Source organism: Strigops habroptila, chromosome 8, assembly GCF_004027225.2.
Source record: "Strigops habroptila isolate Jane chromosome 8, bStrHab1.2.pri, whole genome shotgun sequence".
Taxonomy (NCBI): domain Eukaryota; kingdom Metazoa; phylum Chordata; class Aves; order Psittaciformes; family Psittacidae; genus Strigops; species Strigops habroptila.
In genome coordinates this window covers 13,790,942-13,818,384 of record NC_044284.2, presented here as the reverse complement: position 1 = coordinate 13,818,384, position 27,443 = coordinate 13,790,942, and the positions used below count along the sequence as shown (strand labels likewise).

Here is a 27,443-nt window from a genome sequence, read left to right as displayed (position 1 = left end):
TTTATCAGCTATCAAATTCTGAGCTGGTGATAGCACTTATACTTTTTCCAAGTGTCTGCTTTCAGCTTCACTGCCAAATACATATAAGTAATCCAACATTTCAAGCTGGTAGTTCTTCAACTCTAAACATCAATACAATGGATTCTATATACTACTATATTTCAATTATTTCAGTCCTTAAGTAGGACACTTTGATATCAGTTATTTTGTTCTGTATTTATTGCTTTTAAGTTTTCAGAGTATGAAAAAAATGGCAATTACATACAGCTTTTACAGTGAACTTGGGTGGTTCTTGCCCAAGTGTAAGAACTCCTAAGTTTAATTGTTTAATACTGATTTCAAAGTGTGCATCTTTACTAAAGAAGTATTGAGCACTGCGTTTCTTAAATACATTCTTTTACTCTGGATTTTTACTGTGATATTTACAGTTAGAAACTAGAATTCAGATAAACATTATAGATATCTCTGCTAGGTTTTTTTTTTTTATGTTTTGATGCACGTTTGATGAACCAGTTAAAGAGGTGGTGTGCCTGTATTCCCACTGAAAATAAAATCAGAATACCTTATGTTTAACTCACGTACGTGCATTTGAAAGCCACAGCCACTTACCTTCATCATGCACCATGTCCTGCAACATTCTAGAGTCATTACATAATGTTCTCCCATTTCATTCCTCTCTGATGCAGGGGGAAGGAATTTGACCTTTTCCACCTTCTAATTAACTTTGAATGAACTTACCTAACAAATATGTTCTCCTAGCTTACTAGTTAACCTGAAGGTGAAATTAAGGGAAAAGAAACAAAACCACCTTTCTGCAAAACAAGAAGTTAATACCCTTACAATGGCAAAAATGTAAATAAAAAGCCATGAGTAATCTCATATTTTCATTACAACTTTTCTCTCAGATTCGACACACGACAAACATTTCAAGGCACATCAATACAACATCCCTTTAAAAGGTTCATAATTTAATTACTGAAGTGATTTTCCAAGACAAATCTAAACATTACCAGTATTACAGAATTAATATAATTTAGAAGTTGATCCCCTTCAACACAAATTTATGTATTTCTTAGTATGTAACAAAGTAGAAGAAAACAGTAAATCTCTTGAATGCATCAGGTTTTGGTGTTTGGTTTGCTTTTTGCTTCTCTTTTTTTTTTTTAAAGTATCAAGCCATTTGAAAGATTCAACTGCTTCCCTTCTTTTCCTCTCCTTTTCCGCTGCCCCTACTCCCTCAAAAAGGGATTAATGCTAAAAATTTTGGAACTTGTATATTACAAGCAATTCAACTTCTAAACCAGATGGACTACGTAGACACAATCATAAGGAAGTTTGTAAGAAATGACGTTTTTTTGAAAAGCTTTAGTAATAATCCCTGTATTACTTAAATATAAAGTGTACTTCAGTGCACAGTTCAACAGCATTTCTCCGGTTATTTATTGAAATTAGAGCTGCTTAGTACTTTCGTGATTAACTTTATACCTTACCCACCACCATCTAAAAAAACCTCTTGATTTTTCACAGTTACACATGTATAAAGAATTCAGTGAGTTATTTTACAGAAAATATTATAGCTTGAGACACCACACTGTGAAATATATTTATCATAAACTCATATTTCCAAATTTTCTCATAAAGCCTCTACTTAAGAACCTAGCCCCTTATTTCAGTCATTTGTAGAAATAAACTCTATAATAGAAAGGTTTCACAGTTCTCAGACAATTCTGGTCTATACATAATCACAGTAACTTTTAGCATCATTTCTTAGGAATGAACATGCCCTTTTGAAAAAGCACTTACAGTGTAACACTGTCTATACAAAATACAACCTAAGAGACATACATGTTGATTTTTCCCTCTGCCTTCTATTCCCCGCCCAAAAAAGCAGCAAATTTAAATTACAAAGTGACATTCCATCAGTCAGAACCATGTAGTGTCCTGGTACGGTATTTAGAAAACTCAGTTCCATAATAATATGTACATACTATTTGTCTTTTCCTAATGCATCATTAACATCACCACTTCTATTCATCCTTAATGCAGACCATATCCTTGGGTTTACTAAGGCTCTTGACTTCATCCAGTAGTCTTTTAGGTGTCAAAATGTGAGTAGAACCTGACAAAAGAAGAGAATTATTGACTGTATCAGTCTGAAAGCCAGAATTTCAGACATTCCCTTTAAAAATAAATAAATAAATACATTGGGGACATGCCAGTGTTTTTTACTGTACCTGGAAAACTAAAGTACAACAGCTCAAAGTGTTTTCAGGTGTTATCATGGAAAGTGTCATTCTAAGTGTCAACGTTAAGTAGATGGTGTCCCTCTTCCACACACTGAAACATCCAGACTAGGATTCTTACTTCGGATACAAGTTTCAAGTCCCTGCTCTGCCCCGTTTGAAACATAGGCTAAGCCTGGGCCACTTCTGCTGTATGCATTTATTCCAGCTGGCACGTAACGTGCCCATTCTCTGAAAGGAGGAGTTGTAACAACAAGCTTTAAACCTAGAATCCAGAAACCATCTGGACTAAAGAATGTCACAAACAGTATTTTGCCACAGAAACAGGAGTTACAGAAAATTGGCTCTTACTAACATCACCTTGAAAAGTTTGCAACAAATTCCAACTCTGGAGCAGCAAACAAAACCCTTATGATTCTTCAAGAGCACATAACTAGCTCTCTTGTTCTCATAGAGAGTCATTATAACTTTTGCCATGAAGGGTCACCCTAGAGTTATAAAGGGAACCTTTAACTGTTTAAGATCAGGGATGTCTTGAACCTCTAGTTTTAATAGTCCGAATGGGCTACTAATCCTTGAGTTCTGAATCAGGAACACAGGAAGATTTCATCTTGCAGTAAGCCAGATGGAAATTTGGTAGTTAGTACCTTCCCTCAAAGATCAGGATTACTAACAAAACTGCAAGAATAACCTCTAAACAAAAGTGAGGATGGTGCTGTGGAAGATTAGTGCCAGATACTACAGCAAAAGAGTGACCTCAACTCACTGTGGGTTTGTAAACAAGTGTCAGATGAAGAAACAGTCTTGTTAAACTACATTCCTGTTTTCCTGGTCTTCTGATTGCAACTCAAAACTAGGACCAGCATTAAACCTACCTCAGCCACCACTGACGAAACCAGCAAACCAACCAACCAACCAACCAAAAAAAACCCAAACAAACAAACAAACAAAAAACCCAACTACACCAAACGTACAACATTCCCCACTATCCTGAAGTAACAGACTCTCAGTCTCAGAATCCAAGTTGTCATTGCTTTAAGGAAGAGTATTCATCTATTTAAAATTAGGGTAGATAGATTTAATCCTTTTTGAAACTCAGGACTAAATTTAATTGCTAGACATAAGCATCACAAGCATTTTAGAATGCTTTAGATGACCATGATCCGGACAGCAGCTGCCACTGGAGATGGATACAGGTCTCTGGTAAGGTTCTGTATTTTGGAGCTCTGTTTTGATATTCCATATAAGCAAATGCTTTAGCACCTAAATTTAAACAGCATTACATGAAATGATTATTCGAAGCATAGGAGCTGATGGAACAAGCATTTGCTGCACCTGAAGTATTAACTGACCGATTACTACCCCAGCTGGTAACTCATGCATTTACTGTGGAACCTTAAGAAGATTAGGGCAATTGCTTCATTTTTTCAGGGCAAAAGCTATAAATCATGGTGTGGTTTGCATAAAGTCCCTAGAAACGAACACATGACAAGAACTCAAGGATGTTGCAAAGTCAACTGATCTACACTGAAAAAGTTAATTTGGATTGGTTTGGTTGGTTTGTTGGTTTATGGTTTGGGGTTTTTTTTGGGGGGGGGTGGTGGTTGTTTTGTTTGTTTGTTTGTTTGTTTTTTAAAGATACTTATCTTCCCTACCTCCTCAAAAGACTAATTTTGCACTGTTTTGCCAGTCATAATGCAAGAAAACACAGGTCTGTTTAAATCCTTTTCGCTATACTTCAGGCTACTTCAATAATATATTTCTTTAACATAATTCATAATGATTCTTCTGTAGAGCATAACAGCATTTATTGTGAAAACAATGAATTATGAATTATTATGAAAACAAAACCAAAACCAACCACCATGCAATCTAGATCAACTAAAAAGATACTTTTAAATGCATAGTTTTAAGAAAGACACCGGCTATAGTACTAGTTTGCTGAACCAATTTAGGGACTGGAAGGAAAAAAAAAGATCCTTACTTTTCCAAAAATACACGTAGTAAAACCCTACCTACCACCCTTTTCCCAAGACAAGCTTACCAATAACAACTTCGCAGGACTTGTAGGCTTGAGAAACTTCATAAGCACTGCGCATCTCAGAATATGTGATTCCTCCAATCACAAATATAATCAGTCTTGCACTACTCTTCCGCTCATCTTTGTAACTACCCTTAGGTTTCTGGCGTGCACTGCGGAAGATTTCATAAGATGACATTTATATAGCTTTACTGGGTAATTTTGGTAAAAATAATACACTTAAGCAGTAGCATTTTCTGTCATGCACTTCCTGGTTTGATTATCAGTTCAGAAAAAAAATTTAGACAAATTGATAATTCAAAGGATTTTAATGGAACAAGTTAGCATATTACTGAAACTACTGAGTATCACATCGGGGAAAATAAACACAAAGCAAAAATGTTACACACACACACACACAAAGGACTTCTACCAAGCAGCTTAATTCTGCATGCTGGCAATTCCAGTGTCATTTTTCATGAGACATTCCTTTGAAAAAGCTAGTCTTAGGTTTTTCAGTTTCTAAACATGAACAGAATCTCTAATACAAAAAATACTTGGCTGTTATATCAAATAAGATTCAGATAGCTAGGAGGGAAAAAAAAAAAAAAAGTCACTTAAAATACACTAACAGAGATACAGAAATCGCAGGTTCAGATTAAATCATCTCCAGCCCTGATCTCTCTTTGCTAGGGTGTCTGAAAGATTCTCACATTGCATCAGCCTATAAGATAGAGATCCAGTTACAATGTACAGGGACTTGCCTCGGTGTTGCCTTGCCTTGATCATCATCGTGTGTCCTTATGCTCCCAAGGCTGGGAAAAAATATTTTCCCAAGGCTGTGCATCTGTACTTTTTGCCTTGTATTCCATAACATACAAATTCCAATTCAAGCATCTCCTCCAATCTTAGGATGTGTATAAGTTTCCCGCCCTATGAATTCCTGCATCTGATTAGTGCAATGAGCATTCCTGTGACAGGAACACTCCTATCTCTATTCAGCTGTCACACCATTTAAGTAACACTACCAAATGTGACAAAGCTGTCAAATTGGCAGGTATTGATCTTGAGGTTCAAGAGCTCATGAGATTAAAAAGGGAAGGAAGGGACAGTACAGATTAGTGAGCTAAAAAAAATAAATCCCAAAATAACCTCTCAGTACTACTCAGTAAATATGCAAGTACATGGAACACACCGTTTCACATTCATTAGCAGATAATTCATCTCAAGACCTCCAACTTTTCTGGACTTGTCTAAGCCATCCCCTGACAACAGGGGTCAAATGTCCAACAGGCCCTTATTCCCTAATGACAGAACCTAGAGATGTTAATTTTAACTTACTGAAGTCATTACCTTGAAGAATGACACCACTGCTACCACAGCAGAAATAACTTTCAGAATAAATAAAAACATTCTTTTTGCCCAAGTCACACTATACCAATAATCCATTCCTGAAACTACTTCACGCTAAAAAGCTCAATGGTTTAAACTTCTCATTCTGGGAATGAAAATAAAAAAATGTTATTTCTAACTTTGAAGCAAAAGGGAGATACTCCAAGTAAAAAGCTATATACAGCCAAGAATTATTAAACAACAAAAGGTCAGTATGGCTTAGATGAAAAAAATACATTTTACACGAGTATTACCTTAAATACGTTATTTCACTGCTTAGTAAGCACACTTGGAAAATGTACACGAGAAAAATACTGATAAATGGGCAAATTATGTTTCAGGAAATTAAACAGTTTACCTCACTGCTCCTGAACCATTCCAGGTAGGAGGACACTGGGAACAATAAGGCCAGTCTTTTGAATCTAGTTTGTTTTCTATAGCATCCTGAAGGGCAAAACAGAGACTCACTTGAAACAGCCATGTAGACCTAAAACCCACGAAGTTTCAACTTCCAGTAAGGATGTCTAACCGGAATTTAATGCCAGCACATGCAATTTCTTAGAACAGCCAGTTGCAAGCAGCATCTCACAAGCTACACTCCTACGTAACAAAATGCTAAACCGTGTAATGCTCAAAAATTATTACAAGGCTTTTGTATATCACGAGGAACTGGAAGCACATCTGCTTTCTTTACAAATACGATACTGATTTAACTGCTCAGATTTCACTAGCAGCTTTTCATCTCTGATGACCCTAACATATCTGATTTCTCTTTAGTTGTATGACAGAAGTTAGGGTCCCCTGAAGACATAAATGAATAGGTGAAAGTCACCAAGAATCTACCAGTGACAGCACTAGGACAGACAAAAGGTCCAGTGAACTCACTATTCTGTCCAACATGGGTCACTAACTGATGGCTAGGAAGAGGTTTAAGAACAGAGCAACTACACCTCTGGCAAGTAGTATTTCCCAGCCTCTGCTAATCTACAGTTTAGATTTGAATTGCAGTTTTAAGACCCACTGGAGGGAAAAACAAAAAAAAAAAATAATCCAGATCTTCAGATTCCTGAACACTGCCAATCACAGCACAAGCTGTTCAAAAAGACTTTTTGCTTTCACTTTCATTTGCATCACCTTTAAAAGGAGCACTGCTAACACACAGCAGGCTAACATTCTGTAGTACAGACAGTGTACAAGTGATCACTTTGCTAAACAGGCATATTTAACAGAAGTAACTCAAGATACTATGGAATTTGAAAAAACTGATTGCAACTGCCCACTTGAGCACATTTCTGCACTGCACTCATGCATTAATCAGTTGGTCAGATTTACCTCCATGACATCTTTAATGACAGGCGTCCACCTAGAAAGCTGGTAAGTTTCTTCTGAAGAACGGTCCCTCCTTGGGTATTTATGCTGCTGAGCAGCAGACTGAAAAGATTTTCAAAACGAGGTTTGTTATACAGTGAATTGGATTTTTGAAACTTATTACCAATTAGTAGTGGGGGGAAGGGGATCAGTAGGAGATTCTCAGGAAATAACAATAACAACGAATAATTAATACCTGTAGAATTCAGGATACACTAGAAGTACTAATTTCAGAGACAAGGAACTGAGTAAGTTGGCACTATCCAAAGCCAACTAGCTCAAGTCACCAGCTGACAATTTTAGAGGGAACATTATAGGCATCTTTGAAAAGACAAGAGAGCTCTAGACAAGTGCTTGGGTTGTAGGAAAATACAAAATAAATGAATACGTTCTTACTGAGGAGATAACAGGAACGTCAAGGTATTTCCAATTTCTTATCATATCACTATCACTTTCTATTTGAACATTCTGGATCAGCTTGTCCAAGTTCTCCTGGGTAGTTCCTTTGACATAAGGAAAGCATACAACTTAATAACCATGTGACTGAGTAACACCAATTTTGTCTTACACATTCTGGGCTGTTACTTAGTCCAAGATTTTTTGTTTTGTTTGGCCAGTCTACTTTAACACAATACTCTATTTTAGATAAAATTTTGTCCATTTGTGAGACCAAAACTCAGTATTATTACAGATTCCTCAGACCAACATTATACCAATTTCCTCCTTCTCTACTAGAAGTTCTTCCCCACTGAGTTAATTTTCAGGTTCCAAAACACAGAGCTCCCCCTTTAACAGCTTCAATACGAAGTGAAAAGGAGAAAACGTAAACTGTTGCCAACATCCAAGAACAGGAATGATGCTTAAACACTGCATGGATCTGCACTTGTGTTGAATGCCTTAACTCCTTACCAGTAGTACCTCACTACTAATTTAACAGAAGCTACAGAGGATGGACAGTATTTCTTTCAAACTTGTCCATCAACTCCAATACTGCTGCTTAACTAAAAACACTTGACTAGCCCAAAATTTGAGCTGAAGTCCATACCACTGAAAGAAACAACAACAACAAAAAAATAAGGTAGCTTATCATACCATTAGTGCTAAAGATGTACAGAAGAATAGCTCTAATTTTGTCATAGCTCTCATGACTTTTGTTGAGCAGAACTGGAAGGAGGACTCTCATTGAGTCTTTCACTTTTTGACCTTCTACATCAGTTCCAAGAGCCAAGTCCTAAATTAAAGGAAAAAAAACCCAAACAAAACAAAGGGAAAAAAAAAACCCCAAACCCACATGGTTGAGTGAGTAGTCATTAAAAAAAAAAAAAAAAAACACCAAAAAATAAACCACCCACCCCTTTGTTTTGTGTGTTTTGAAATGCATTTTAATGAAACCATAGGTTTCAGGAAACTATCAAGCTGCATCAATTTAAACTCAGTATGACAAGTCTTTGTCCTCATTATTTCAATAGTTACAGCATTATAATAACACTACGTAACACTCAAAGATTTTGAACCGTTTGATATTTAGAATTCATATAAATAAAAACTGTAGGTTTTAACTCAAGCACAATGTAATGCCTCACCCTAGCAGGTGCTTTACCCAGACATTTTAAGAGGGCTTGCCTCTTAGTAAGGCAACTTCATAATACTTTTGAACAAAGAAAACAAAGATTATCCTTATACAAATCAGCCAGATTTAAAGATAACAAACAGAAGTCCTTTACTGGCGGAGTAAGAGCCTTGTATCTCTCACTTAGCTTTAATGCTTCTCCCTCAAAAAGTGATCACACACTCCTCCCCTCCCCCCCCCCCCCCCAAAACCCAGGCAAGAGACACACTACTGTTGTCAGTTGAGAACAAGCATTTACTCCTGCAAACAAACAAGTCACATCTGTAGTAAGTTGTTGTTTGGTTTGTGGGGGGTTTTTTTCACCATACCTGTTCAGTTTTACACAGCCTTTCTATGTTGGATTTGAACTTGCTCATGCAATCTTCTGCTAAGTTAAGATGAATAACTTGCTAGAAGACCAGAAACAAAAAAATTACTGCCATAACTTGCTTTTTTTTGTAAACACACAAAGCAATCATCTTCACTGGTTATAAGAGTCAACCCTTCGACTATCCTTCAACACCAACACACATTTTCTGTGGTTTATCCTCAACAGAGATTAACACCCATAATAGCTTTTAAAACATTAAACAGCTATGCTATCTTCCATCCTCAAAGCACACAAATCATTTAAAGCAGATTTTTTTACACACTAAAGCGAAACACCTGGAAACAAGCTTTCTTCTCACAATTTTGCAGCAGGTGAATATACTAATTTGGAGATAAGTTATATAGGAAGATGTCAGGACAGAACTAGACTTAAATAACACAGAAAATTACAGTGTACAAAATGATTTATTGTGAAGTTGTGGTTACAAAAGACCTCTTACCCTACTAATCTCTTTACGATAAAGTGGCATCTTTTTCATCAACTGGGCCAGAGCAGATATTGATACCTGTGAAGAAATGATACAAGTTGAAGTCTTCCCCCTCCAATATTTAACATTATTATTTCCCGTCCCTGGTGCAGCCTTGGTCCCCCACACCCTCCGAAAACTGCCAGTGAGATAAGCCTTAATTTCTGTAATAGGTCCATGAATTACATTGATCTGATCAGCTGAAAATAACTAAATTACCAGGAAAACCAACAATAATTAATAATTTAAAGAACTTACTTTTCCTTCTGCTGCTTTTCTTTTTGATGAAACTTCTTTAAAAAGTTTTGGTATTTCCCTGAAGGGGGGGGAGGGGGGGGAAGGAAAGTCATCAAATGCAAAAGCACTACAGTTCTTAAAGATTTAACATCTTTACTTAAAATTGTAACAGAACTGTGCAAGAAGAACTTCTGACTTACAATAGAAGTTTCAAATACAGGTCTGCTTCATAGGAGACAGTGGTTTTAGACAAAGGAAACAAATTTAAGTTAAAACATTCTGTTTACGCTATCTCCATCACATCATTCGATGCAATAACTTGCTGCTACTTTATGCAAAATAATCCCTTCAGATTTAAAAGATTTGAAGACACCTTCCAGGAAATAATTTTATTTTCATTTCCCTCAAGAACTGTAATTAAGATTAGTAAAATTGTATACTTCTGTACATGCTTCTATTTCTTAAAGTGTTTTCTCCCTGCAATTATTTAAAAGACTGCAGTCTATATTGCAAACCATCTTCACTACTGCCTGCATTCCTAATTAACAGCTCAAATACATTCCCTCTCAAAGTTCTGTAACTTGCATTTGAACTAGTTTTTGTTATTTTATTCACATACTCTATCACATCCGCAATATGCTTGTGCCGAATCTTCACCCAGAGCTCATCATCTTCCTCCAGAATTGCCTCCCGTTCCTTCCCTTCTGTTTTGTATCTTCCAAGAGAAAATTCAGAGTTATGTGGTTTGAGTTCCAACCCCCTCTCACAATAACACAGCTATGGCCCAACAATATAATTTACATAGGATTTCACAGACTATGTCTTTGAACATAGAAGCAGCAGATGACTTTTAGACTGACTCTTTGGGGAAATAGCTTCTTGGACATTCTTTTAAACCAATGGTAACTAGAGTTTCAATCACACATTCACATACACCTCAATTTCTCTTCAGCTTCCAATGTAAACCTCCCTTTGGCTTCAAATGCAAACTGCATGCGAAGTAGCACATGTTGAGATTGCAAAGTGCAGCTTTCTATATTTACTCCAGGACATTTTATATCTCTGAAGAAAAATGAAGTCCCACTCACCAACAAAATAGACTAAGTAGGACTAATTACTTCATGTATACAAGAACCATGCTTCACAGCCTTACAGACCAGTTACTACTTTTCTACAAACAGAAATAAATGTATAAAGCAACCGCAACCACACTACATCACATTTGCACATTTACAGAAACTCACAATGCATACGGCCAGAGAGCAGAAGAGAAAAAAATAAAAATTACAAGATTAATTGTGAAAGTCAGATCATGACTGCTTAGAAAACACTCTACTATATATTCATACCCAGCAAATTTCAGATTCATCAAATTCTACATTTTTTTTGAAAACATTCACCAAATGTTTTTGACAAAAGAGATCCATTCCTCTTTGCTTAACTAAACAGTGAGGTGATTAGTTCTCATTTGCTCTAGTGGGTCATCAGAAAGCCAAGTCTTACCAATATCTTTGGTGTCAGAACAATCTGACAAAGTGCATACATTGCACAAAAACATGACACACTATTCCAAATATTGATAAAATAATGCTCATAAACTGAATGTGGCTTAACTAAATGTGCATTTAGGGGAGAAGCACGGAAATTATAACAATTACACAAATTATGTGACTGGAGCTATAAAAGTGAGCACTCCTTAGAATTAGCTAAGCTTCCTCTCAGTATTTGATTACTGGTCATGTTTGCCTTGTTAGGCCAAGAAGGTTGAGCATATGAAAGAAAAGGTAGAGAAGTTGAACATCTACTACTAAGGTTTTACTTCAAGTCTAGTACAATGTTCTTTGTTTTTAAAAGAAATTGAATTTGTTAGACTCAAAACTTCACAAAAAATTCTAGTCAGATCTTACCTAATCTCAACTAAATGAGGAAGTTAACAAAAAAAGGAAGTTACAAATCCAAAAGGAAAGACCAATAAAAAGTGAAGCGATCCTTACATAATATAAGCAGCTAATATTGCTATGGTGCAATTCAGCTAAACGATTCCACAGATTTTATAATCAAGACTAAAGTGTTTAGATGTTTTTTTTTTCTTTAAGTACTTGCTTGTAAGTATCATTTTCAATTGGTAGCAGATCATAAGCCATTGCCTGGAAGGTGAGTTCATGAAGGACAGTTGACACTGGGTCAAAGCCACGATCAATTATTATTAGTTGGGAATGGGTTTTAGCCTAGAAAGCCATCAAATAAATGTAAAGTTAATACAGATAGTACAAAGTTAATGCATGTTAAGTCTATTTAAAATAAGCTATAGCACTGCAGACATTTTTGGAAAACTAACTGAAAAAACCCTAAAAAGTATAGTCCAAGTGTTCATCAACATAAATAGAAGCAAACGTTTGGATGATAACCAGAACACAGTGGCTATAAATACCAATTTTAAAGGCAATGCTCTTAGCCCCTTGCAATCCATTCACTGATCTCACCTAATGGACAAGAAACATATAAGAAAAACAAACAAACAAAGCCTCCCACTGACACGTCAAATAAGTGTGTTATTTGTATTTCAGAGCACACTTATTTCAATTAAGTGTGTTGTTTGTATTGCAGTGCTGCAACACAGAAAAATTCATGTCCAACCGTTCAACTGAAAGTTTCATTTTGGGGGTTCAGTAAAGCAGCAGTAGCATCAGGTACATTTATTTCTGTGGCAGAGTGGCATAGCACTAAGTCAGAGTGGTTCACCCCGTACTTCCACATTTCGGCAGCTGCCCTAATCTGCCTCAATCTATAGTGAAAGATCAAAAACACTATGTATGTGAAAAGCTGTATCTTTGTAGACAATAAATCCCTTAATGGGAGCCATTTCAATTCTGCAATTAAGTCCCTTCTACACATACCCTTCTTCTGCAGCCTCACGGAAGGTGATGTTAAAACAGGTTACCCACTTTTCTTCAGGCTTGTATCATCCCCTACGTTATCAGAGGGCCAATTTTTCGAGTACAACTAGTTTGATCACACAAATAACTTTTGCTTACATATAGATTTATTGTTTCAGTTACAATCTCTAAGTTGTTTCCATACACAAAACCCAACTAAATGGCAACTACTTGCCCTTATTAATAAAGAAAATCTGGTTTTGTAGAACCTATTGTCAAAACATACTCTAAAGATTATTTTTTTCCCCCTAAACTTATAAAAAATAAGCAAACATTTTAGTTCACTTTTTACCTTTATTTGGCTTCTCTCATCAGTTTTGTAGTAGTTCTCAAGATTTTTTTCAACCAGCTGTGCAAGTTTGCAGGCTTTATCAGATGGTCCACTGGAAAAAAAGGAAGCATGCAAAAATAACTTAAATTTTCTTCATCAAAACCACTAAAATGCTACCATTAAAACAGAAAGAACTTCCCAGCTTGATGCTCTGGTTTCACGAGCAGTTTCCAAACTCCGTTCTAACTATTTCCAATTTGGTCAGTAGACTGAATATAAAACAAACAGTTCATAACAAACCCGGGTATATTAAGTGAATATATGAATACACACAAAAATAATACATTGCTCTGCTTACACTTCACAAATTCCTGTCATTCCCTATTTCAGAGCTGTGGATTAAAAACAATTAATCCACAATAAAAGAAACTAGGCTGCAGCCTCAGGCTACTACCAAACAATGTGGGAAATCCTGTAAGTGAAAGCAACTACACTATGTAACACTATTTTTGCCCCACCTTTTATATCGTACTCCTGGGTTCTCATCTAGCGTGGCACATAAAGTAACGATTTGTTCAGCCATTACTTGCATTACAGCATCTTTATCCTTTGTCCTTTCCAGAGTTGGACTATAACAGCGGTAGAATGCATCTGGGACATTGAGAGTAAATACCTATGTAAAGCACAACCAAGAAAAACAATGACTTAAATTGTATAATTACAAAATATCTAGTAAAATAAATGCTAATACTTTAAATACATGCTGTAGTTAAATGCCATTAAAAAACCCCACAACAACAACAACACTTCAGTCCTCTTTCTCTTTCCTGTTAAGCTCATCTGTTTCTTGTTCTTACACTCTTTTCTGCTATTACTCTCCTCCCCTATGTAAATTACTGTATTTTTCAAATTGCTTACTGTCTGTACAGATGGAAGGACCCAAGTCAGGCAGAACTAAACACCATCCAGTGTCTTCTACAGAGCCATACAATGCAATACCAGAATGATCATAGAATGTATCAAGGTAAATTTGTTCAAAATAGAATTTTATGTATTTTATCTGTTTATTATATTAAGACTTCACCCCCAAGATCTGAAATTCTTTAAATGCATTAAACCTTGGTATAAGATGTTTAGTACTACACAGAAGAAAAACTTTTTCAACAGCTTAATGAATGGAATGCAAACATGGGAACAAATCTCATTGTCAGTAAATGGATTTTCTCCAGCTGTAGATGGACTCTGTAACTACACAGCCAAAGAGGAACAACCATCCAAATAAAGATTTTGTTTCATTCTAGTAGATAATCACTTGGACTTTGACCAGAGCACAGTCTGATTATTTACTCTTACCACCCCATAAAGCAGGCCCACAGATTTTAAATTAGGAAAACTAGCTAGCATTTTCTGCTCCTTTGCAAAGGATTAAAAATGTTCTCACAACCCAAAATACTGAGAACACAAAACTAAACTAAAAATGAGAAGAAATTAAATGCTGCTTATGTTTGACTTTAGAAAAGTAGCCCTGTGAAGGTTTTGGGTGGGATGGTGTTAATTCTTCTTCATAGAAGCTTGCATAGGGCTATGTTTTGGATTTATACTGAAAACAGTGTTGATAACACAGGGATGTTTTTGTTACTGCTGAGCAGTGCTTACGCAGAGTCAAGGCCTCTTCTGCTTTTCACACCACCCCACCAGCAAGCAGGCTGGGGGTGCACGAGAAGCTGGGAGGAGACACAGCTGATGCCAACTGACCCAAGGGATATTCCATACCATATGATGTCATTCTCAGCAAATAAAGCTGAGCCATTCTCTGATGGCTTCTCAATCTAAATAATAAAACACCTTTATTGTAAAAAGGAGTGTGCTGTCAAACTAGGAAACTGCATCACAGTAAGGCATAGATAGCAGCAACCACTCCTATATTCACCTGCCACTTGGTATACATAAGATTCTGACCTTTGATATGTTCATAAGGTTTGAAGAATACAGCAAAGACTTATGGGAAACATTCACACTTAATTCTACAATTTCCAACAGGGGACAGAGCCTGAGTGTTGACTGTATTAGTGAATATCACAGTGCATTTCAGCCTTCTGTTCTAATAAAGTGCACAAGCAACAAATTATTTTGCAACACAGCACACACTGTGTGGCTTCACCTGGAAAGTACTCGGTTTACATTGGTGGTCTCCAATTTTTAATTAAGAGAACATGGGTTTCCATGTTTTCCTCTCAAAAAGAAGTTCTTCAAGTTGTTACAGCTGTTGTCTTTTGCAAGACTTTGGTTTTGCTCCATTCCCCTTCAGTTCTCTTCATCCATTTGCGCTCCTTTTCTGAGTTTCACCAAGCAGCTGGTTTTACTTATTTCTATGCACTAACCTACCTAGTCTGTCAAAATAACATCTCAGTATAAGCAGTAAAAAACTTTACTGCTTACTAAAGACAAGCCGAAATACTTCTCCTAAAGGACACATACCTTCTCTAACCTCTCCATTGCAACTGATTCCAAGTCTGGCAAAGAGATCAAGTGCAAACAGTAAGACTTTGCGTACAAAAGCATTTGTTTTCATCTGAAAAATACAGGCAAGCACTGGAAATATGCCAAAATGGCAACAAGTCTCACATACAGTTTGTCAGCTAAAAAAATAAACACAAAACCAAAAACTACATTGTATTTAATTGTTTTCTAGCAGGTCATCAACACTTGAAATTAGTCCTCCAGACTATTTTCTGCTGTAAAGAATGAAACTTACCTGAGACTCATATGGGAAGAAGGAAATGTTGATCTCCTTGCATCTCCTTATTGACTTTGCACAAGACGACTTAATTTTATTGAAAAGGTTGTCAGGACAAACTAGGAAAAAGATTGTAGGTATAAATCATTTGTGCATATTCCAGCTGTTTACTCACTCAGAAGCTTAACAGCATTCAGAACAATTCCAAATTAAGAACTAATTTACAGTAATATACAAAAAAGTTGCTAAATCTTCCTGAAGTGAAAGGGAATGTATAATCAATATTTTGTGTTTGAGATCTTTTTCAAGAAGCATCACTGGCAATTTTTTTTACTAGCTTTTGGCAAACAATGCTGTAGAACACTCATTAGCAGTCTGCAGCAGTGAAGGATATTGGTTTTATCAAAGCAAAAGTTTCTTCTCATATATAGGAGAGGAAAAACTTTTCCCAAGCCACAAAAAGGTTAAAGGAAGAAATACTGTGTACATAGCAAGACACAGAAATATGGAATTTAATTATAGATCTCAAATATATTCAGGCTACATTGGATTCCACTCTCAAAACCGAATTTAAGGACTACTTGGATGACACAAATACTGGAAATGACAGAGCTGTTTCTCTAACTCCTGACAAGAAAAGTTCTGGCAAGCATTCAAACTGAAAGCTTGAACATTTGCAACAAAGGAACATACAGCAAGATAGCAGTATTTTTCCAGAACAAGAATTGCTTCATCAGCATAAAATCAAACAAGAAACCAAGGTCGTTTTGACGGTAATTTGGTAACTGTTTTGAGAACACATGGTAGCAGATATGCTCCATCCACAGAGAGCCACAACTCAGCCTCTGCCTTCAGCAGCACATTCGGGTTTTTTTGTTTTCCCTTCTTTACATGCCATTTTATTCACACTGACCAACTGCAGAGGTACACGCAGTCACGTGAGCCCCATTTGCACTAATCGTCTCTGCTTTGCAAAATGTCATGCATGTAACGGGTAAGTAGGCACCTTCTTTCAGGGATGGGAAAAAGCTGGCTCAAGTCTCAAGGAACTACCTAAAATAGCCCACTACAAAACACTGTTCTTGAAGAAAATTCTTACGCATTTGTATTTTTGAGTACTATTTAGTTTATATGAGATACATAGTTTTACTTGAATTGTCTTCTTCCACACTCTCTGACACAGGAGAAGACTCGAATACTTGAAAGATAAAACTAGATTACCTAAGTTAAAAGCTGAGGTGGGGAATGATCAACATTGTTTGGTAATCGTGCAAGAAATTACCATTGCCATACAGCATAGTGACCACGTCCTGGCAACCCAAATATGGTTAATGACTTGAGTCTCCTTTCTTCTCTCAAGAAACAGGACTCAATTTTCACATACTAAATTACAGGAAAGAAAGTTGAGAAGCTTACTTATTTACCTATATAAAGTTATCAAACTACAACACAAAAGCTTACTTACAGTCAGTAAAATACACATATGCTGCTTTGTATCTGCTGGATGATTTAGTGATAAAGTCATCAATAAGTCCATCTACAGACTTAGGGGAGAGGAAAAATAAGTTAAGGAAAAGGAAAAAGGAAAAAGGAAAAAAGAAACAAACTACACATTAGTTTTTTGCTTTTCCCCACTTACCAAACAAAACCTCTCCCTCCTCCCCTCCTGCCCTGTTAACTATGCAGTACCACTTAGGAATACTGCAAATCAACATATAATACAACACTCAAGAAGAAGATTTTAATTCCAGACCGATAATAATAAAACATTACTGACAGTGAGTTGTGCACCAGGATCATTTCAGGAAACACACAAAGCAGGATACTTGCATCATTTTCCACCTCTGTACTGAGATTTATTCTCTCAATAGATTTTAGGGAGTAAGAGTAATCTCTAATAAGAGCCATCACTTTGCCTTCTGTTGTTCAATGTATTGCATCACTCTTTTGAGAGAGCATCTCTCTCAGAGAGGTTACTAAGATGTAAGCAATGAAACAGTGCCTCCACTGCTCAAAAGGTACATGTTTGCAACATATTCTGTGGTGACACTGCACTGCCTTTTCATCCTGGAAAATTAAGTATCACACAGAGGAGTATCACACAAAATGCAAAAGTTAAGTACTATATAGTTGTACACAGTAACTAACTTTTAAAATAAGATTGCTTTTTCAGTCTGAAAGATCTTGCTACATTTTCTTTAAAATACTAACCTTTTTGGTGGGAGTTATGAAATAGATTGCTTTCATGTGTGGGACAGGCTCACGGTTTTTATATACGTTCTCCACCACTATAAAGAAAGAAATATTACATTTTTATAACTAAGAGCTTTAGGCATCTGTAAGGAAAGCACCATATATATATTTTAGTAAAGAAGTGATAAAATAACGCCTATCAAGTTGTCCACAAAATAAGTGGCAATGATTAGCCTGATTTTTGTTTATTGTTTTCAATAGAGCAAGTTACCACAAGACTTTTTCAACGCTCAGTCTAGTGTCACCTAAATCTATAGGACTAATATTTTCCTGGCTATTGTACACAGGCAGTTTTTCTCTCGCACAGAATAGGTATGGCAATACAAACCTGCTGAAACCAAGGGGCCCAGTATGAACTATCTTACAAGAGAACTGACTCATCAAGATTGTTCTTTTCCCAGCACAGTGAAGGAGAATGAGAAAGAAACTATGCAAGGCACTCTTTCGGACTAGAGCCTCTTCTGTCCTTTGCCTATTTCCTGTGCACTTATTCTGTTTCAATATAATTGCAGGCACAAATTAGACCTTTTCATCAAATCAGTTTCACTCCATTCTTGGTTTTCTCTGTTTCGTAAAGCCATTACTATATAGTGTTGCTGTACACTAGCTTGAGAATGCAGTGATTCATATTGCTCAGTAAATTTGAGGGGGAGGAACAAGGAAGATAAGTAATGTCAGACATCTGGATGTGGAAAGACAGGTTCTTTTCAATAGCATACTCACTAAAAATAAAAGGTTTCCTACTGATGAATAGGATACATGCTCACTGAAGGCTTCTCACAAAGGATAAGTAGTGTTTCTTATGATTAAAAACACACTACAAAAAGCTTCACTATTATTCCAGAAGAATTATGTTACACTGAACTGCTGGGATAAGAAGAGTCTTTGTACTTGTGGAAAAATAGCTAAGCCTAAATAATACTCTCTTACAAAAGTGTTTCTAAAAATCTAAGCCTAAAGCTAATTAAAAAGAAAAAGTAATTTAAAAAAAAAGATAATTTACATTTTGTGTATTCATTTACAAAAAATAGGAAGAAAAAGAGTTTGTCAGGATGATACACTAATAAACATTACAGAAAGGTGAATCATAAAAAGCAACTTTGATAAGTGTTTTATGATAGCAAAAATAGACCTTTTTTTTTTTTTTTTTTTAAGTTGTAGGGAAGAAAAGCCCATGAAATTTCCTAGAGAGAAAATAGATTTTTAAAAACACATGTAGAAAAACAAAGTCTTATCTAAACTGGCACACTGCATAACTGAGATCTATCACAATCCATCTATTACTCTCTTTTGACAGTGGCTAATATCTAATTACTGTTAATGTTGCTTATGGGTTTATTCTAGTTAATCTTTGATATAACTTAGTTTCAAGTTTTTGTTGGTTTTTTTGTGGGTTTTTTTTCTTTTTTTTATTACAGAAAGCTCTCTAGTTTTCAGAAGAGACTAAACTATATCTCAACAACACAGAACTCAAATTTAAATTCTTGCCTCTATCACATCCATTGCTTGAAAACACCTTTCAGTTTGTCTATTATTGTCTTCTGTTCTCATTTTGTCTTCAGTACTTGAGTTTCTCTGCCCTCCTAACTCTACTGTTCATGAACATAAATTAATTTGAAGATGCAGATATTAGTGATTTATAGAACACATTAGGAAGAAATGAAGAGAGTAATTTGACCATTCTTATGTTTTACTAACATTCCTGTAATACTTAACTGAGCTCTTGTTTTTCCTTAAGTTCAGCTGACAGATATCCTTAAAATCACTCCATGACATGTAACTTTCTCATCTACGCCACTGTTGACATTAGCAAACACCCACCCTCCAAAAAAACTCCACACCCAACCAAACCAAAATTTTAAAAAGCTTAAAAACAACCGCAAACTTATTGCAATCTTTAGTAATAAGACTACCACAGAAAAGGCTTTAGCTTCTAGGCAGAGAAACATCTGATTTTGCATTAAAAAAAATAATAATAATGAAAATGCTCAATTGGGCAATTACTGTACAAGCACAAAGTCTGCTAGTCTAATATCCCACAGCTACTTGTCTTCATCAATAAAATTAACAGAAGTTCTCACAAGGGTACCATCAATTTTATTTTTTCCCTTTTTCTTATCAGGATATTGCATCTGTATATTAAAAAGAATGATGCTTACCTGTGATACCCTCTGCCAGCAGATCAGTCATTTTGCAGCACAGTGACAGTAATTTAGTAGTATAATCATCCAAAAGCATTACCTAATTTAAAAAAGTCCACAAGTATTCAGATAGATTAATCAGCTATAGTAAACCCATGTTATTTCCTTAACAACTTGCCATGGAAATTTGAAGCTGAAATCTGTTTTATTACTCTGCCTTTTCACCTGCATATAGCTGGTATCTATATCATCACCTGCATATAGCAACTTTGCAGGGGGAAATCAATCTCAAATAGCATCAGAAAGCAGCTCTCTACACACAGGATTTCAAAAGATGAGTTGCATCTTACATGTAGCTTGTCCCCACTACTCCCACTAGAAAGTATTTTAAAACTTTTGCATTTTGTCTTTTGAATTCCTGCTAATTTACCCTGTGGCCTGCTTAAATATGTCTGTACTTATTCTAAAACCGCTTTACAGTTTAAGCAGCTCTAACAGACATTATACTGCTGAATCCTGCTCCACATGTATTGCACAGCAGCATCATGTTTGAAATTAATCAAGTACAAGTCTTTCAAAAGAAAAGATAAACAGAAACAGCTTCCAATTTTTATTTTTTTTTTCCCCCCAAACCTTAAGAAACAACCAAGACAAGTAACCATTTGTTCTTCCTATATTCTTTACTATGAGTGTGCTGAGACACTGGCACAGGTTGCCCAGAGAAGCTGTGGCTGCCCCATTGCTGGCAGTGTTCAAGGCCAGGTTGGATGGGGCTTTGAGCACCCTGGTTAAGCAGAAGGTGTCTCTGCCCATGACAGGAGATTGGAACTAGATGATATTTAAGGTCCCTTCAAACCCAAAGCATTCTACGATTTTAGCCCTTTGGTTTTTCATTATGTATTATACAGACATTGAGTTAGAAGAACTAAAATCCATCAATTGGATAGAAAATAATTTTAAGTGAAAGTGCCAGCCATTACATGATACTTATTTTTTCTGTTCTCAGTGATACAGATTACTTGTTCAAGTGATTCCAACATTCTTACAAACAATATCACAAAATTATACCTTCCATTCTTCCTCTTTCTTGCAGTCCTCAAATACTGATGATTTTAGCTCTGTAAGAAGAAACAGAGATAGACAGTTTACCACTCTGAGGAATCAAATTGTTACTAAAAAAAAATAATAATGCTTCACCCATTAAGACTCATATGTTTAGATACATAAAAACAATATTAAAAACAAACACAAAACCAAACAAACCACAAATAAATACCTCTACAGAATTCTTGAGCACAAACTGGCCCTACCCACTTCAAAAACACGTAGTTAAATTTTCATTTTTGCTAATAATAAAGAGCTCCATAATAGTCAGCCTGAATGATCACAGGCTTATAAATATTTCATTTGGGTTCTATTTTTTCTTTTTGTGAATTCTTCCACTGAAGCGATTGTGCATATGGAAAAAAATTAAGCTACTTTAAGATAAAAGCAGCTGGACTAACAGATTCACAAACAGACCTATTTTAAAATATAGGCTACCTTCAGATGTCCTTGTTCTTCCTCTAGAATTCCCGAATAAGCCTAAGAAAATACCAGTTCTTCCAGGAACTGAAAGTTATCTTAAATAGGTATCCATTATCTTTTCCTGCTATGACAACTTTGGGAGAAGCGTCAATTAAAAGGCTTGTACAGCATTCAGCAATAAGAGTCAGAATCTAGCTATGATCCACGGCTTTTAAAGATCACCAGAACCAAGCTGCAACTTTCAGGAGTGATGTCATCAGGCTAATGCAGATTTGATCTCACAGCAGTGGGATGTATTAATTAAAAGTCAGAATATTTGGGAAACTGTTTAAAATCTGGTGTTCATAAATATATGAATAAAGAGATTAATTATTCTGGTCACTTTTCCCAGAGAACAGAATTTCAGACTAAGCTGATGACAACTGCTGCCTATAAAAATAGCTGGACCTTTCTCCTAAATAAATAAAAATAAAAAAAAAAACCCACTTTAGAAACAGAAGCCTAGAACGCAAATAAGCGAATATAACACACATTTCAACTGCTACCAAGAGAAAAAAAAAAGTAAGATGCTCCAGAATAGTAGGTGCACATACAAAAAAAAGTACACCTATTTTTTCAGTGTTTAGAAATATTAGTATATTCTATATATTATGTCTATACACGTCTAGGTTCCTTTGGCATGAAACCATGAAAAGATACTCCATCTCCACCCCTAACTTCCAATGCCTCAGAATTCAGCAGTTTCTCCACCTGCACAGCCTACTACTGAAATGAAGGCTCACGTAGCCTTCATTTCAGGTTCACCAACTCTAACGCTGCATAGCACACAACATTCCCAAGACATCATGATTCATGCTTCTCATGGTTATATTTTACAAAGATGTCCTCCACTGACACAAGTTTCTTTTTGAAAGATAGGTCTTTTTGCTTTAGCTTTCCAATGTGCTCAAGTTACAACTCAAAAACACCTCACACTCCACTCTATCTAATAACCTGACAAAAACACTGGTATAAAAATTATTTAAGCAAAAAGCATGTTTCAAGTGGGATGCAATTGGTCTATTTTGTTCATGCTGCTAAACAGCAGCACTCGAGCTCAGTTCTCCTGGACCTTTTTCTGCTTATACAACTCCCGAAATCCACTATCATTCCTCACACTTGCCCTCTGGGTTGCTTCCAATTCAGCATCCTTCCCGTTACACACAAACCACAGTTTTCAACAAGTTCTAGGTCTGTTAGCCTGGTGCAGGGACCCATATGACCTCTTTGGATATACCCTCTATTAAATTACAGAACACATCACTGCAGAGTTCCTACCAAGATGTATTTGTTGGTATTATCTAAGTCCAGTATGTAATACAGGCATGTTTTCCTGTCACTTTTATACTGTGTATTTGTTACTTACATGTTTCTATTCTGTACACAAGGTGTAAGAATGAATATTTAGCCTCATGAAAATTTCATTAACCTTTGTATTTTCTGATAACACTCTTACCAAGGAATTAGTCCTTAGCATTACAGAGTTCTTTTGAATAATAAATAAACCGCTCAAGAGCCTTGTCCAAAATCTCAAATACATTCTTCATGCAATACATTAATTTACATGCCTATAAAATAAACCAGAACGATACATAGAATCATAGAATCAACTCGGTTGGAAAAGACCTTTAAGACTATGGAGCACAACCGTTACCCCAGGACTGCCAAGCCCACTGCTAAACCAAGTCACTAAGGGCAAACTGATCTCACCTCATGGCTGCCCCTCATGATCTCCAGTCACAGCCACCCCTCATCTGCTCCCTCATATTGGCCCCACACTATATAGCTGCCATCCCTACCCCTCATGGCCACCCCTCATCTCCCTTCAAGATCTCCCCTTATGTCCACCCCTCACAGCCCATAGTTGCCCCTGCTCTCACCTCACCATCTCCCCTCTCAGCTGCCCCACCACTGCCCTCATGATCTTCCCTCATGGCCACCCCTGCTTCTCCCCTCACAATCTCCCCTCACCTCTCCTGGCCACCCCTCCCATCCCCTCACGCCTCATGACCACCCCACATCTCCCCTCATGATCTTCCCTCATGGCCGCCCCTGCCCTCCCCTCACCTCTCATGGCTGTCCTTCCTGTCCCCTCACCATCTCCCCTCATCCTTCATGGCCGCCTCTCCTGTCCCCTCACACCTCATGACTGCCCCACCTCTCCCGTCATGATCTTCCCTCATGGCTGCCCCTGCTCCTCCCTCATGATCTCCTCTCACCCTCCCACTGACTGATGTCCCTGAAACAATCCAGTTGTGCCTTGAATTTCATTTATGAAAAACAGGAGTCGGCTTCATCCCATCATGAAAAAAAGGTTTTATTCTAAGCTATCAGTGTTCCAGATACAGCGTACTTGCCCCTGTAACATTCCAACTGCTGTTTGTTTTGTCCTCAACCTGCAGCTGCTTTATCCAGATAACTGACTACGCCAGTTTATAGACTCTCAAAATAATCTCATTTGTCTCAAGCAAGCACTCTGAACGTACCAAAACCATTTGTAAACCTGGATATGAATAGTGCTCCATTTTTGTCTAAGCTTTCATTTCCTCCTCACAAATTTCATACCAACCATGCATCCTAACTACCTTCCCTAATTTTATTTTCTCTGAATATATTTAACTAGTTTAAGGCATTTTTCTTTTACTTTTACTTCCCAAACCAAATAAGAATTACACAGAAACCTGACAGAAGAGCAGACTGCTAAAGCCCCATGTGAAGAAAAAAAAAAACCCCAACAAAACCACACCTTGGCAACGTTAATAAGCCATTTATAACACACTTCCTGAAGAAAGGACTAAAACAGCTTTCACTACAAGCAAGTGTACTGGAAAATAAAGTTGCAGAATTGCTGTATCATTTAAAAAAAAATAATACAGATATCTATGGCTAGGCTAGAATCTTACTACAGAAATCTAGAACACATGTGAAAGTTGAAAAAAAACCCCACCAAACCAACAACAAAACACAAACAACAGAAAACACACAGAGAAAAACCCTGAAGACAGAATTCCTTGTGGAAATAACCTTATTTACAGACACACACAGAGACATGTAGTATATAGTGAATTTTATCCACAGGACTACTGCCTCCTAACGCAGGTAGCTTCACCCGTCCCATAACTGTGAAACTTAACTGACAACAAACTCATGAAGTAATCTTGTCACACACTTCTGCTTAGATTGAGTCTAAAATTGCACCTTACAGACAGGACTATCATGATTACAAGAAGGGGTTTTAACAAGGTCATACCAGAGCACAGGTACAATACTTTCTGTACACACAACACTGGTCTAAGTCCTTTGCCTATTCAGAGACATTGACAGCAAGCTGCTACATGAAGCATCACCATCACTAACATTATTTTCAGACAAAACAGCCCTTAAAAAAAGAAAAAAAGCCACCTTTACTGAAACATTAAAAAGCAGCAGTTTATGGCCTTGAATTATCCGTACACAAAGTGCCAGACAATGTCTAAACTTAGTTCATAAATTTTCATTGTTGTAGTCTTGGAAAGACAAGAGTCACACGTTATGTAACAAAGCATTATTTTCAGATTAAGATTCCTTTTTAGAAAGTTTGCAATATAAATGTTTTATTATTCACCTTGCTTCATCATCACCATTATTTATTCATTATTCACCATTCTTCTCCATGGCCTTGCCCGCATTGGCAGTGCCATTTTCAAAAGTCCTTATACACCCCGCTGACCCCACTAGCACAGGTTCCCTCTTTTTAAGGTCCAAGTCTTCTATAAAACACCACCGGACAAATCAATCACTTTACAGTCAAAGGCACAAATGATTTAACAGAGCAAAACAGGACATGCACAGCTGCAAAAGTAGGGAGTGCTAAAGGACAGGTTTTAAACTCATGAAAGCAAGGTACAGATGTCAGCAACCGAGAACTGACCACCACAGGAACAGTCTGCTTTCGTCTTTCTCCTCTTTTAATATTTTCTCTTCCAGTGACACAAGCAAGTAAATTGGAGCTTTCAAGTGGAAACGGAAGAGAAAAACATAGATGAGAAGGTAGCAGGAACCTCCCAGTAACAGGCACTAGGCTGGCTGAGCTGCTCATTGAGTCACAATGAAGTGCGGCATGAGGTGGCTGCTAACGCCTTTCCCCAAAGGTCCCACACTACCTGAAGTACTATTAGCCCTTATACTCCAGTAAGACGGTGAGTAGTTACGACTTCATTTTCTGTAACAAACACCAGAAGAACCTGTTCCTAAACATGCAAATAAAATCCTACAGTTCATTTATGAGAGCATCTTGGGGCACCAATGTTTTTTTCTTCTGAAAACCGTGAAGTCCAATGTGAAGCGGGTGAAGCGGGCACTGCCACTTCGTGACAGACAACCACAGAGCCGCTTCCGAAGCCGGGAGCACTCTCCAAAACTCTTATTTCCAAGCAACAGGGCAGTCCTTGAACAGCTGACTTCAGTTTAACCTCTTTTAAGAGCTAGCATGGCTGGCTATATCCTACATAGTTTATACCGGAATAAGGCAAAACGTTTCCATACAAGTGCTATCACCACAGGCACCCAAGTCGGCCGCCTCCCACCACCCTCAGTCACAGCCAGAGAAAAGCAGCCACCTCCAGCCTCCGCCACACACCGGGCTCCCCGCAGAGCCGCGCGGGCCGGGCCGGGCCAGACCAGGCGAGCTCTCCTAGCAACCGCGTCCGCCCGCCCCAGCTCCGACACGGTGCGCGGCTCCTACCGCGGCTCCCTCCGCGCCAAGAAGGGCCACGACCCCACCTCAGCGACCACGGAACCCCCGACCCCAGCACACGGCGCTAAGGGGAGGCGCTACCTGAGCGCTTAACGCTCCCCACCAGCCCGCACCATCTCCCACCGAGCAGCCCCATGCCGCTCCCAACCCAGGAAACGAGGGACAGGGACGCAGAGCAAAACCCCACACTCACTCTGCCACACCAAACTCTTCAACCCCGACACCGCCGGCGCCATCTTGCTCGCAGACCCGGTCACCTGCCACCGCCACACCCCTCCCTTCCGCTGCCCTCCTCCGGACCCGCCGCTCCGTCTTTCCGAGGGAGCTGGGCGCGGCGAAGGGTGCTGCCTGCTACCTGGGACGGGGCGGGGCGGGCTGCCGGCAGCCGTGCCACCCCCTGAGGGGTCCTACCACCTGCAGCGCCCGCTTGCTTTGCAGTGATGGGGTTCGAAGTTTCCCCTGGGGAAGTGCCCGGTAACCAGGGCTCGTCCGCTGAGGAAGAAGCTTCCCATTGCTCGTCAGGTGAGCGAAGGACGGCGGGAGCCGCCTTCCGAGCCCCGAGGCAGGCTCCTTGCGCGGTGTGGGGAGCAGCTAGAGGGGCTTGCCGTGGTGCCGGGTCCCTTCCCGGTGTAGAGCTCCCCTCGCCATCGTGACTCCCTCATAAAAACGTCCTTAGGTTCCCTCTTAACGTTCGTGTAAGCCGTTGAAGAAAACACTATGGGTTCATGGAAAGGTGCCGTTTCTTGATGTCCAAAATCGTCTGTGAGAAGTTACAGTTTAAAGACGTAAAGGTGTGTTGTCAAAGGGGAACCAGCAGCTGGTATGGATACAAAGAAACGAGAAGAAAATTTTTTTCCACAACACAAAGCATGAGGAAGAGTGGTTCCCAGACGGTATGGCCGTGTTCCATTAAAAGGGGAGTACAACGAGGGCATCATTCCTGACAGAAAAAAAGATTCTTGAAAGTGGACAAAAATGTCAACTAGATAATAAGCTGAAGAGCAAATTCTGAATTTAGATTGGACGTAATTGTTTTATGAATATTGTAAAAACAATACAGAAAGTGCATCCTATAGCA

At 37.9% G+C, this 27,443-nt stretch overlaps 1 protein-coding gene across 3 annotated transcripts; it reads right to left on the bottom strand.

Annotated features, from left to right (window-relative positions):
* Positions 1-950: 950 nt before the first annotated feature.
* STXBP3 (syntaxin binding protein 3) lies at positions 951-27,145 on the bottom strand. 3 transcript variants are annotated; one of them, XM_030496182.1, is made up of 19 exons: positions 21,677-21,748; positions 21,133-21,180; positions 20,083-20,164; positions 17,882-17,958; positions 17,136-17,214; positions 15,689-15,789; positions 13,452-13,606; positions 12,955-13,045; positions 11,830-11,954; positions 10,346-10,441; positions 9,748-9,805; positions 9,463-9,528; positions 8,962-9,042; positions 8,116-8,254; positions 7,420-7,526; positions 6,988-7,086; positions 6,014-6,099; positions 4,288-4,436; positions 951-2,119 (listed from the first exon to the last, which is right to left on the bottom strand). In XM_030496182.1, the coding sequence occupies exons 3-19, from the start codon at positions 20,159-20,161 to the stop codon at positions 2,028-2,030; spliced, it is 1,680 nt and encodes a 559-aa protein (XP_030352042.1). In that variant the 5' UTR covers positions 20,162-20,164; positions 21,133-21,180; positions 21,677-21,748; the 3' UTR covers positions 951-2,027. The 3 variants fall into 3 exon arrangements, with proteins under 3 accessions (XP_030352042.1, XP_030352043.1, XP_030352040.1); XM_030496180.1 differs by lacking the exon at positions 21,677-21,748 and adding an exon at positions 26,559-27,145 and having other exon boundaries at positions 952-2,119; positions 21,133-21,182; XM_030496183.1 differs by lacking the exons at positions 17,136-17,214; positions 17,882-17,958; positions 20,083-20,164; positions 21,133-21,180; positions 21,677-21,748 and adding an exon at positions 16,953-17,031.
* Between the last annotated feature and the right edge of the window lie 298 nt (positions 27,146-27,443).